General features: G+C 43.7%; 1 protein-coding gene across 1 annotated transcript; it reads left to right on the top strand.

The window, feature by feature from the left end:
* Window positions 1–5,507: 5,507 nt before the first annotated feature.
* On the top strand, window positions 5,508–8,881 carry LOC113939684 (keratin, type I cuticular Ha1-like). The gene is made up of 7 exons (XM_035724616.1): window positions 5,508–5,870; window positions 5,972–6,054; window positions 6,590–6,746; window positions 7,605–7,766; window positions 7,861–7,986; window positions 8,111–8,331; window positions 8,797–8,881. Exons 1-7 carry the CDS (start codon window positions 5,523–5,525, stop codon window positions 8,879–8,881), a joined length of 1,182 nt encoding a protein of 393 aa, XP_035580509.1. The 5' UTR covers window positions 5,508–5,522.
* Window positions 8,882–13,221: the final 4,340 nt, after the last annotated feature.

Genomic DNA, 13,221 nt, shown 5'->3' with positions numbered 1-13,221 from the left:
TTATAAAATGCTTCAAATTCAACCCGTTTTAACAAATGAGGAAACTGAAGCTTGGAAATTTGCTCAAAATCACAGTTGGTTATTAGTAATTATGAGATTTGAACCAGGTTCAATTAATAGATGCATATGACTTCACTATAAAGTATGGAGAATGATTAAAAAATCAGGGCAGAATGAATATATCCAGGTCAATTACATTCTTCATAATTGTTCCTTACACACAGATTCCACTTAATTTTGGCAAGTCTCAGATCAATTATGAGCCACAATCATATGGAGGTGTTTTTAAAATTATCTACCTTGATTGTCCATCTTATTCATAAAGTTTCTTGTTGAATGGCTTCCAAAAAATCAAATCCATCCTTAAAAGACAAAGGTTTGCTATCAACAAACTGGATATTAAAAAGATACAGACATTTCCAAAACATAAAACTCCAAAACATGCTTTGAACAGAGAAGCAATCACTAGAACAAAGGAAGATTCTGGCCAGGGGCAAAACTTTTTGGATCTGTAAATTCTGTCTTTTTTTTTTTTTCAAAACAGAAATCTCAATCCGTGTAACCGAACCATAATTTTGTAAATAAATGTGTTCTACATCCCCTTAAATATTTCCATGTGATTTTTAAATTGTTTCCAGGTACTCTGTCATCATTATCACACATGAGGACAGTTGTTCTCCACCTTGGTGGTACTTTGGAATCACCTGGGAACTTAAAAAAAGTGCTGAAACCTGAATTTGCCCTTAGAGAGTCTGATTTAACTGGTCTGGGATGTAGTCTGGCCACTGGGAGTTTTATTATTTATTATTTTTATTTTTTAATTTTATTTTTTAAATTTAAATTCAATTAGCCAACATGTGGTACATCATTAGTTTCAGATGTAGTGTTCAATAATTTATCAGTTGCGTATAACTCCCAGCACTCATCACATCAGATCATTATATGCCCTCCTTAATGACCATCACCCAGTTACCCCATCCCCCCACTCCCCTCCCCTCCAGCAACCCTCAGTTTGTTTCCTGGAGTTAAGAGTTTCTCATGGTTTGTCTCCCTCTCTGATTTCTTCCCATTCAGTTTTTCCTCTCTTCCCTTAGAATCCTCTGCGCTCTTTCTTATATTCCACGTATAAGTGAAACCATATGATAATTGTCTTTCTCTGACTGACTTATTTCATTCAGCATAATACCCTCCAGTTCCAATCACGTCGAAGTAAATGGTTCATCCTTTCTGATGGCTGAGTAATATTCCATTGTGTATATATACCACATCTTCTTTATCTATTCATCTGTCAGTGGACATCTCGGCTCCTTCCATAGTTTGGCTATTGTGGACATTGCTGTTATGAACACTGGGGTGTAGTGGGAGTTTTAGAATCTCTACAGGTGGTTCTAATGAGCCAGGTTGTGACCCACTTGCCAAAACTAGGGTTCTAGTTCTCACTTATCCTCTCATCAGCTCTGTGTCCTTGGACAAGACATGTAAATTCTCTGAGCCTCAGTTTCCCCAAAGTGGAGGTAACAATCTCTTCTCTACCTGCTTTATACGCTTGCCAAGAGGATCATGGAAGACAGTATTTATGGAAACACTTTGCAAACCAGATATTTTTATTAGGACTATTATTTTGATTATTGATGACTTAATATATAGAGAAGCTTCTTAAGAATAGAAAAGCATAGTCATTTTTGTTGTTGTTGTTTCATGCCCAACAGTAGAATTTGTATACCATCCTGTTGTCTTTCACCACTGTTTCCTTCTTTAAATCCCCCACCTAGCTCTGCACCTGGAGTATAAGCTCTACTCAACATTATTTGATACTCTTTGGCTCTAGGCCCATCTTCGGATGGGGCCCCACGCCCTTCTCAGTTGGCATGTCCAGTGCTCTTTTGTGATCTATTTAATTGGCTCTTGGCTGTCCTGGTTTGAACTCTTAGCCCACTGGAAATATCATTCTCAGATACTTGACCCATCCCCAAGCATATGTCCTGAAAATTTTTGCTGATTCTTTTCCTGTTTCCCTGAAAATTCATATTTGTTATCGGTACAGCTAAGGCATTTTTTGCATCTTTATATCTGGGGTCAGAGTCATCATTTGAGTGCTTTGAGGTCTGAAGCTGCTGTTAGTGTCTATAGGAAGAGCAGGACTGTCCAGGAATGTGCAGCATTTTTCTCTGTAAAAGCCCATCTCATTACTTCCAGGAGGCACGCCTCATCACAAGCTTGTGGGATTTGTCACTTTTTAACCTCCAGTTTACTGAGGAGCAAAGCAATATGTAGGAAGCCTAGGTGTGTCTTCCTGTGCGTGCTCAGAGCTGGCATTGGAATTCATGAGCTACCTCTGTTTTCTTCCAGTTGTCATGTTTTGTCACATCCTAGCCTATGCCAGTGTCTCATCTCTCTACTTCACAGTGAGGCAGGATGGGCCCAGCAAACTTGAGTCTACTTACTTGTGTCATTTTGGACAAGTTCACTTTCTTCTCAGATTCTTTATCGATGACACTGAAACATCCAAAGTTTGGGGTGAAGATGGAATACCATATGTGAAGGGTCCTAGTAGACTACCTGATGAGGAAGTGACATATTGCTATTCATTTCTTTCCTGCCTCACCATCTGGGCCTCAGTTTTCTCTTCCATAAATTCAGGTCTTTCTAGCTTTAGAGTTCTTTGATTCTTAGGAAATAGACCCTACTTCTGAAGTGAACTTTTATAGGGCTAAATGTTCAGGGTGAGGCAAATAGGCTTTCTCCCAGATTCTAAATCACCCTAGGTCATGCCATTGTGCATTTTGATTTTTTTTTTTTAGATGCTAAGAAAAGGCAATCTAATTTCCAACCTGGACATATCAACCAGTCATGCAAAAGGACAGCCATTTGCCTGTGACGAAAAGTAAATAAGTGTAATTGGTTTTGGTTCAGAAGGGTACCATTGAGAGTAGCTGGGTGAGAGAGGCCTTTGGGCAGAGAGGCCTTTGGAGGCCTGATGGGGGTTGGGAAGGGGTGGGAACAGGGCTCCAGTGGGAATCAGAAGCCAAAAACTATAAAGAGAGGGGCAATGGGAAGAAAGGAATCTAAGATTTCCTTCCCCTCACAAAATCAGAGAAACTTGTATGCCAAATGTTTCCACTGTGTTTAGATATTCAAGCTCAAGAGTTAGACAGTGAATTGTTCAAATCCCAGCTCTGCCACTTATTGGCTGTGTCTTGGGAAAATTCTGAGCCTTTCCCAATCTGTTAATTTATCTATAAAATGGGAATAATTTTATAGGCCAATCTTATAGGCATGTTGGGAGAGTCAAATGAGAAATGTACCATAGCACTTAGTGCCTTGTTTGGCATAGAATCAGTATTCATGAAGTGGTAAGTAACATCATCAGCATCACCAAAACCACCATCATCATTATCATGGATGTTAGCATAGGAACACAAGGCTGGGGGATTCCCAGGAAGTTAGTAGAGCCCATTTCCATGCCAGTACAAGAAAGGAGGCTTTGGTGGCAATGCAATCCCATGTAGAGAACATGTCCTCCTCAAGAATGACCCCAAATAGGATAATCGAATCCACAATATCAGTAACATATCAGAGAATGTAGGGACAATGAGCTCTCTGTCAACTTCCTATTCTGGCTACCAAGTTAATGTTAAAATTTGCATTTTTGTTGATTAATTCATGAATGTAGTACTGTGCCTCTAGCGTTTGCAAGGTAGGTGAATGAGGTTTTATCACCATTGGATTGGCATGGGCAATGTGCCCAGGTGTCTGCTTAACAGAATTGGATTTTCAGAAAATTCTACATCTGAGCCATCTGGGCCAACAATAAGAAGGAGGAAGGTTATGGAAATAATCATCACTCCCACCCTGATCCATATTCACACATAATATATTACTTACATTTTACAACAAAACTATGAGGTGGGCAGCATATTACTACTTAAATTTAAGAGATGAAGAAAATGAGTCAAAAAACGAAACTCACTTCTCTGAGCTCATGTCATCGGTAAGAATGTGAACTCAGATAGGTTAGATTAAAATGTGTGCTTTTCTGTTACCTTCATACTTCCTTTGAAATCTGGACACATCCTTATGTTGTGTTGCACAAATAATTTTTTTGGGACTTCTGCCTGAGCCCAAGATTTTGTTTCTGTGTAGAACAAAGGACAGATAAAGTGACAAAGAATAGAAGGTGAGTGAGGAGGGCTACTTTATTAAGATTCTTTATTGGGCAATAGGGAGACTCCCAAGAGTTTGGAAGTATCCAAGTGTATCTGATCCCAGAGTTGATAGAGAGGTGTACACTCTAGGGATGATAGAGTGAAGGTGCATTCTCATGGGTTTTGACTTGTTCTGGGAGCATCTCAGGCGGACAGAGTCACACCTTTAGGGATGTACAGTGTTCTCAGAAAGAAGATTAACTTTAGGGATTAGGTAAGAGAAATTTCCAGAGATCTTGAGATAAGGTCACCATAGATACAAAGATAGCTCTGAGCTCTTTATTCTAGTTTTCCATTCTTCTTGAGTCTGAAGTATTATGCTTCATATTTATGCTTTAACACTGCCACTTGAACTCTCTCTGTGGACTATTCCAGGCATAATTTTATTTCTAGATATTTCTTCTCTGTCTCATCTTTAGGGAGATTGTTGCTCCAGTACAGTTTGGTAAACTTCTTCTATAAACGGCCAGATAGTAAATAATTTAGGCTCTGCAGGCCATATGGTTTCTGTTAGAACTATTCAACTCTGCTGTTGTAGATGGAAAGTGGCCATAGATAATACCTAATGAACATGGGTATGTGCCACATTCATTTATTTAGAAAAAAAGGCAGCAGGCTGAACTTGGCTTGTGGGCCCTAGTTTGCTGATCTCTGCTTTGGTGTTATTCTACCCATTTAGGCAGTTTCACTTCTCAGCCATGAACACTCCATTATTTTCAATCTCCATGTATTGATAAATTCCCTAAGCCCCGATTAATACTCTCATGAGTAGGGCTCAGGATCCTTGCAGCTAATACAGGACAAGTTTCTGCTATGAAGACAAGTTGAACCGAACACTGAAAAATGGGTAGGCCTGGGAAAAGAGGGCCAGCTGGAAGACTGTTCACTCTAGACTCTCTTTCCAGGGAATCTAGTAGCAGAACCTCATGGGTGAGGAGTCCCAGACAACTCCACCCCATGTCCCTGGCTCTCCTCCCCTCTGAGTAATGGGGAGAGCCATTGGGATTATGATGATTCTGTCTCCTTTGAAGCCATCTGATGAAACTCTGATTTTACCAGCCACTAGCACCTAGGAGGAACCTGGTGTGACACAAGCTGAATGGAATAATTTTATGGGTTGAGGGGACTCTTTGGAGGCATCTAACTAGCATATTTTGGAGAAAAAATTAGCTGAAGCATTAGGAAGGGAAACTATGCTGTATGCCAACCCCCACCCACCAATAAGGGTATAAAAGGACCATGGAGGAAGGAGAGACTCAAACCTCACAACATCCACCTGTATTGGCTTACCTGCTCTCCATCACCTCTCCCTGAACCATGCCTCACAACTGCTGCCTGCCCAACCTGAGCTGCCGCTCCACCTGCTCCTCCCGGCCCTGCGTGCCCCCTAGCTGCCACACCTGCACCCTGCCCGGGGCCTGCAACATCCCTGCCAATGTGGGCAACTGTGGCTGGTTCTGCGAGGGCTCCTTCAATGGCAGCGAGAAGGAGACCATGCAGTTCCTGAACGACCGCCTGGCCAGCTACCTGGAGAAGGTGCGCCAGCTGGAGCGGGAGAACGCAGAGCTGGAGAGCCGCATCCGGGAGTGGTGCCAGCAGCAGGTGCCCTTTGTGTGCCCCAGCTATCAGTCCTACTTCCGGACCATCGAGGAGCTCCAGCAGAAGGTGAGGGGGTGCCATGTGGGGGTGCAACAGCCGCTGACTGTCCTTGAACAATAAGACATTTTCAAGTTCAAGTGGCCCTCATAGTAGACTCTTGTTTTCAGATTCTGTGTGCCAAGTCTGAGAACGCCAGGCTGGTGGTGCAGATTGACAATGCCAAGTTGGCCTCTGATGACTTCAGAACCAAGTACGTTGAGACTTTCAGGCTAGGTGACCTTTTAAGACCCCTGTGGCTCTCTCATGGTCTTATGGGACATTTCCTGGAAGGGAAGAGGCAGCCATCTCACCCTTTTCATTTCTCTTCTCAAGCCTGGCTTTATATAAAACCATTTTCAAACAGAAATCCAGACTCATATGCTGCATGCTCTTCAGTCTATATTGGTATTTCTGGAAGGCCTCCTTAAACTCCCAAATTCAGAGATTGACATGAACTATTCTTGGGGAATGGATTGGTTCTTGGGGAATAGTGGCATATTAACCAACAAAATAGAGAGGAAAATGAGAAACTCAATTTAATGAATCCCTGTGGGCACCTTCTGGTGTTAGGGTAAGTCAGGAGTCTCTCCAGTCTATCTGTGCAGAGCCTGAGGGAAACATGGGAGAAAAGAGGCAGTAAACTGTATTAGCTAAAAGAGATTGAGACCAGCCCATCCACAAGACACAGGACAGGGGGAATGGGATTCTTTCCTGCCTCATCCTCCCACTCTGATCTGTATGTGCAGGTACCACACTGAGCTGGGCTTGAGGCAGCTTGTGGAGTCGGACATCAACGGCCTGCGCAGGATCCTGGATGAGCTGACCCTGTGCAAGTCTGACCTGGAGGCCCAGGTGGAGTCCCTGCGGGAGGAGCTGCTGAGCCTCAAGAGCAACCACGAGGAGGTAAGAGGAAAAGGAAAAAAAAAGTAGGCTTCAGAGCCAAGACTTTAGCATCGGCAACCAGGAGGCAATTGCCATCAGGCTTCTTGAGTTGGGACCCCTCTCTGAAGAACTCAAGGTCAGCCAGAGAATGATGATCCTATATCCATAGCATAGACTGAGGTAGGTTGCTTATTCTCAAGCAGCTGGAGGAGGGTTGGGCAGGGGTTGGAGATGCTGAGGAAGGGCATCCATTTATTGAGCCCTGCTCTCTCCTCATCACTGTTAGTTTCTGAATTAGTTGGAGAGATGGAGGAAAAAGAAATAAGACATGCACCTCTCTTCAACGAGCTCCCATTCTAGTCTGGGGAGGTGGCCATGTAAAGACAACACATAATACAGGTAGAGGAAAAGAAGTAATACACGAGATGTACAAGCAGCATGTTCAGGGAATAATCCAGCCTACCTGGAAAGAGACAAAGAACTCTTCTCAGGCATGTCATGGGAAGGAGGAGGATTTCACACTTGGATGTTTCAATCTGGGGGAAGAGGCTGAGGAAAGACACAGAAGTGGTAGAGCAGATATATTGAATTTGGCCCATGGACTGATAAGGCTGGACATGCATTACCTATAGGGATGTGATGAGAAATGAGGTAGGACCTGCATATGCCAGGGAGTTTGGACTTAGTCTTACTGGAAATGTGAGCTTCTTTCAGGTTTCTGGGAAAGAGGTTGATGTAATCCTTATTTCAGTTTATTCCTACATCATATCTGTGTCAGTCTTGGGCCTCAGTGCATTTTTGTTGTGCTCATTTTCCTACAGTAGGAAGATAGACAGTAGATACATTTCTGTGGCTTATTCATTCTTCTTCTTCCCTCAGGAAGTCAACACCTTGCGCTGCCAGATTGGAGACCGCCTCAACGTGGAGGTGGACGCAGCCCCCACTGTGGACCTGAACCGTGTGCTCAACGAGACCAGGAGTCAGTATGAGGCCCTGGTGGAGACCAACCGCAGGGACGTGGAGGAATGGTTCACCACCCAGGTGGGCATCTCAGCGCATGGCCACTCAGGACCCTTGGCCCCTCGGGGCCCTTGCGGCAGGGTCTGACCCTGTCGTCTCCCCTGTGCTGTTTCAGACCGAGGAGCTGAACAAGCAAGTGGTGTCCAGCTCGGAGCAGCTGCAGTCCTGCCAGGCGGAGATCATCGAGCTGAGACGCACGGTCAATGCCCTGGAGATTGAGCTGCAGGCCCAGCACAACCTGGTGGGTGTTGTTCAGGGTACTGTCCACACTCTCCTGACCTCATGAAGTCTGGGACTTCTCTGGAACCCCATGGAGAAGCCCCCTGAGGAGCGGCTCTGTGACATTCTTTATCTTCCCCGCACAGAGGGACTCCCTGGAGAACACGCTGACGGAGACGGAGGCGCGCTACAGCTCCCAGCTGGGCCAGGTGCAGTGCATGATCAGCAACGTGGAGTCCCAGCTGGCTGAGATCAGGTGTGACCTGGAGCGGCAGAACCAGGAGTACCAGGTGCTGTTGGACGTCAAGGCCCGGCTGGAGTGTGAGATCAACACGTACCGGGGCCTGCTGGAGAGTGAGGACTGCAAGTGAGTAAGAGGCAAAGAACTCTGGAAAACATGTGGTGGGACTACAAGACATTGTGAGCATACACATTTGGGCCACATTTTCAACTCACAAAACAACATGCATTTATAGAGAATTCACTATGTGACAGTTAAGCAGAAATTGAAGGTCGAAAATGAAGGGCATACATCCCCTGCCTCAGAGAGCTAACAATGGAGAAGTGGTGGTGGAGAGATTGTTACAACAATAACTGTTGGGTAAGGCAGATTGTGTTAGTTTCATGAGAGCTCAAGAGTATGAGAACATATTTTTCAAAAGGACAATTTTCCACCTCAGCACAAAGCCTTCTGGGGTGGGGAGAAGGATTTGATAACAATTAAATTTGATTCCAACTATTTGCGACCACTGAGAATTCATGGGTTGTTTCATTAGGTACCTTAGGGCTCTCTCCACAATCCCCAATACACTCTAAATCTCTGTCCTCCCAGGCTCCCCTGCAACCCATGTGCCACCACCAACGCTTGCGGCAATTCCTGTGGGTCCTGTGGCAACTGTCAAACGCGTTGCTCTTAATTTAAGAACTTGCATCCTCTTTGAAGACAACAATGAAGCCATTCAGATCAAGCACAGGAAAAGTCCTTAGGTCATGCTTTTGTTGGAGTTCAGCTGCCAGTTAGAAGCCTAGCCATGCCAAATGTGATATTTCCAGACGGGGAAATGCTTTCCAGATTCAACAAGCAAAGACACACATCATTAACTTCCAATGTCTGGAAAATCCCTTCCTATTGAAGTTTGAGTGTCTTTGTTTCTAAAGATGTCCAGCTCCCTGTGATCTGAGCTCCAGGTATTACTTTTAGGGCATTTCCTGCATGTATTGTGTTTCCTGCTTTTCTTGCTTCTTTGGTATTCTCTGGAATGCAAGGAAGCTTCTTCATTTACTTCCCAATAAACTTTATTTCTCTGGCATAGTAAATGTGTTTTGCATTCATATTTATGTACTGTAAATAACCTGCTGTGGCTGTTTCATAAAAACACCCCTTTGTTAGAAAGAAATGCATTAAATGACTGACCCCAGCCAATATGTTCCACTGGTAAATACTGATGGGGAAGGATTCTGTCCTCCTGGGAGGCTCCCACCAAGGGGACACCGTGCAGAAAACCTGGCCTCCAGCACTTATGACCATCTTGCCTTGGCTGCAGGGTCCTTGGCAATACTGAGAGTCCTCCCCGAACCTCACTGCTATCTCCCACTGTCACCCTCATCACTCAGGGTTGATTCTCTGCTCCCCTTTCTCCTAAACTGCCTAAAGACCAGTTTCTGTAGAAACTGCTGAAAGAGAAGCTACCCTCTCCTTTCAACTTGTCAGCTGTACTGGTATCGCTAATATAGATACCTGCCTTTCCCTCAAAATGTACCTTCAATGATTTCCATAAACCCTCACACTCTGGGTCCTCTTGTTATATATCCTACTACCTGTTCTCCAGCTCCTATTAGCCTGACTTTCCCCTTTCTGTTGCAACTGGAGGAAATGCCTAGATCCTCTGCTGTGTTTCTTTTTCTCTATCCCTGTTCAGGAAGAACTAGCACCTCTATGCTGACAACTCCCAAAGCTCTCATTTTAGCTCAAGTCCTAGGTCTTCAGTTGCCCATAGGACAGTGTGACTTGGTATTATGTTGCCACATCACATTTAATTGGACTCCAACTTATCTTTGCCAGACTGGTTCCTCTTGTTACCCACTTGTTATACTCAGCATTTTGTAATCCAAAGACCCTTTAAATGCAGGCAAGCGCATCTCCCTACCTCCCTCTTTTCAAGTTCACTCTTTCCTCTAGGTCTTTATAAATAGGTCTATAATGTTCTTCTCTATCACTTTATTTCTTATAATTTCAAGAAAGACCAGTGTTCATTGTCTCCCCCAACAGACATTAATCTTACCCCCCACTTGACTCATACCTGAATTATTAAAGCTCTCAATTCTATCGGCCACCATCTCAACTCTTCATTTAATTTGACACTATCTAACCTACACAACTGCAATCAACCATCTCCTGTGTGTGTCACTACTGTGTGGAGCACTGAGAACACACAGATAAGTGAGCCCCAGTCCTAGCCCACAGCATGTTCATAGTTTAGAGTGGACAAGACAAAGAGACAACCCAGCTACAGACAAACAACAATGTGGCTCCAGAAAGGTGTAAATGAAGAATGATGAATTTCTGAAGTATGAGAGAAAGACTATACTCTCAGGGATCATTTCTATAGTTTGAAGGGTGAAAGAGTGGTAAAAAGAGGCTCCAAGAGGAGGTTGAGCTCAATCAGGGCTTTGAAAACACGAAAATTCCATTCATACAAATATTGTCTGCTTGTCTTTCAACAGAGACTCTATCTTCACCCAATTAAAGCCTAGTGTAAAACCATAGAATACTGTAATTGGAATAAAGGAACAGTAACACTAATAAGTATTCATGAGAAGGTTATTAAAACTTTAAGTACTTCCCTTCCAACTTCAATCAATGGTTACTATATGATATTAACATAATTCTGAAATAAAGTTTGATGGGGTATATTTGGACAGATGAGTGTGTGCCAGTCTGACAAGAGGGAAAGTTTTTATGAACATGAGCTATGCCTGGTAAAGAGATGAGTGTATCTAGAGCTCGACAGACCAATTTCTAGCTGGAGCAAAGCATAAATATGGTGGTGGAAGATGAAACTGCAAAGTAGTCATGGATGAGCATATCCGGTGGTGCTTTTCATGGTTATCTGTGAGATATGCTTATAAGGAAATTTGGCATATGATCTATCTGGCAGCTACATATAAGCTGGGTTGTGATGAGTCCTAGAAGTTGATGGGGTTGGGTGGGAAAGAAGGAAGAACAATTGGGAGGCTGATGACAGACAGTAGGCTGAGTTGGGGGGAGAGTGGTGGGCTGAGGGAGGGGTGGATTTCAGAGGCACAGCCCAGGATATGGAAGCTGATTGGAGGTAGAGGAACAATGGAGAGAGAAGGAAGGAAACTAGTACTGATTAAATACCTACTTTGGGTCAACATGAGGGACATTTTGGAGACTGAGAAAATGAAACACCAGTGGAGCTCCAGTGGAGAGAGCTGGAAGAGAATGACTGGATTTGGGAGAGATGTCGGAGAATTACCTAAACAGAAATGATCAGTTAAGAGCTGTAGGAGTTGTTAAGACTGTCAAGGGGGATGATGTTAGACTAGGGATAACCTTGGGAACCACTGGGAGAAATGATGGAGTGGCTTCAGACTTTCCAAAGTCCCTGACATGAGGTTCCTCCTTGGTTTGGCCCAGTTCCCAAAGAGAGAGGTGACATCTGGTTATAAACAGTTGGAGTGGGAAGCAGCTGAGGCAACACAGAAGTCCAAAGAAGTTGGAGTTTTGATGGGGGGGATGGTCAATGCATCCTTCTCATGAATCCTCATTAGTGTTACTGTTCCTTATTTATTCCACTTTCAGTATTCTATGGTATACTTGGCTTTAATTAGGTGAAGATACTGTCTCTCTTGAAGGGTCAGGAGGATTGAGGATTCAGACAAGTCAGGGGACATAGCAGTAGGGAGATCATTGGTGACCATAGGGAGAGCAGGATCTATGGGATGCTGGGGGAAAAAGCCATACTTTAGTGGCTCTTTCACATCTGTTTCAAATCATCAACTTGATAGTAAACTTAATGCAAAAGTTCAACACAACATATTCTTACTGAACATGAAAGTTACTTTGCTTTATCCACTGTGTAGCTCTTTTTTTTTTTTTTCCCACTGTGTAACTCTTAAAATGTTTTGGCATCTGCTTTTCCCTTTGATCTGTAGAGCAGTCACATAAACAGGTTTTCATCCCTTCTCTGAGTGGTTCCCAAATCCAGCCTTCCCAGAAGACTAGGACTATTAAGTTATATTGTCTCGGACTGTTTCATGTTCTTCTTGACTCCTCTATTCTAGACTGGATAGAGTTAAAGACATACTGATGAACTTTGCATTTTTCTGATTCGGCTTGGTCCCTGAAGACCTCCAAACTCCATTCCCTTTGGGAGTTGAAGACTGAGTGTAAGAGAAACAATGGCAGCTCTAGAGAGGATGTGAGTAATAAGCACTGAATCTTATTTTGGGGTGCTGTACCTCTCTTTGCTCAGCCCATATTACTACTGACCTGGCTGATTCTCCATGTCCTCCCCTGCTTGTCCCTCATTGGAAATTTTGTTTGAGCATCTTCCCAAAGCCAAGCCTGTTGGTTTAATTCCTGGATCACCACCATAATTTCTCCCCTAAATGTGGTAAGGCTGGGTGATTGATAAATTTGCAACAGACACCCTTATGGAACAGTCTATGGATGCCATATATCTTGTTCTTATAAGCAGCTCTAACTGGGGCTGACCCAGCAGGGTGGGCTGGTGTTGGTATCAAACAGTGTTTCTGCTTTTCTAATTCTCCAGTGGGTAACTCTTCATCTCTTTTAGGCAAACATCAGTATCTTGGTCTGTGTGTGTCCAGTGATAGCACTCCTGGTCTCTCCTTGCCTTCATCTACATTGAAATAGAACAAATCTGTAAGTGGCCCAATATGTTACTTTGCATCTCCCAAAGCATGCAGTTTACATTTCTCATGATGAGCATTTTAAGTGCCAGTACCCGGCCATCAGAAAAGATGGTTTTGGGAAGGAATGGGGAGGCTTCCTAATACCTTTAAAGTTCTGCCAGGGGGAGGATGGTCTCAGCAGATCTACCCTGATTCCACTCTGTGGTTAAATGCCACTGGTGAGTTTGCATGTGATCTCTCCCACAAGAACAGCCTTGGCTTCCATAATAAACAGTATCTTTAAACCTCAGCTGCAATTTTCTCACATCTGGTGACCAGAAGCCTTACCACAGCGTCTGCCACAATTACATGGGCA

The sequence above is a fragment of the Zalophus californianus genome, chromosome 16, assembly GCF_009762305.2.
Source record: "Zalophus californianus isolate mZalCal1 chromosome 16, mZalCal1.pri.v2, whole genome shotgun sequence".
NCBI classification, from domain to species: domain Eukaryota; kingdom Metazoa; phylum Chordata; class Mammalia; order Carnivora; family Otariidae; genus Zalophus; species Zalophus californianus.
The sequence above is the reverse complement of the archived record's forward strand: the minus strand, read 5'-3'. Positions and strand labels throughout refer to the sequence as shown.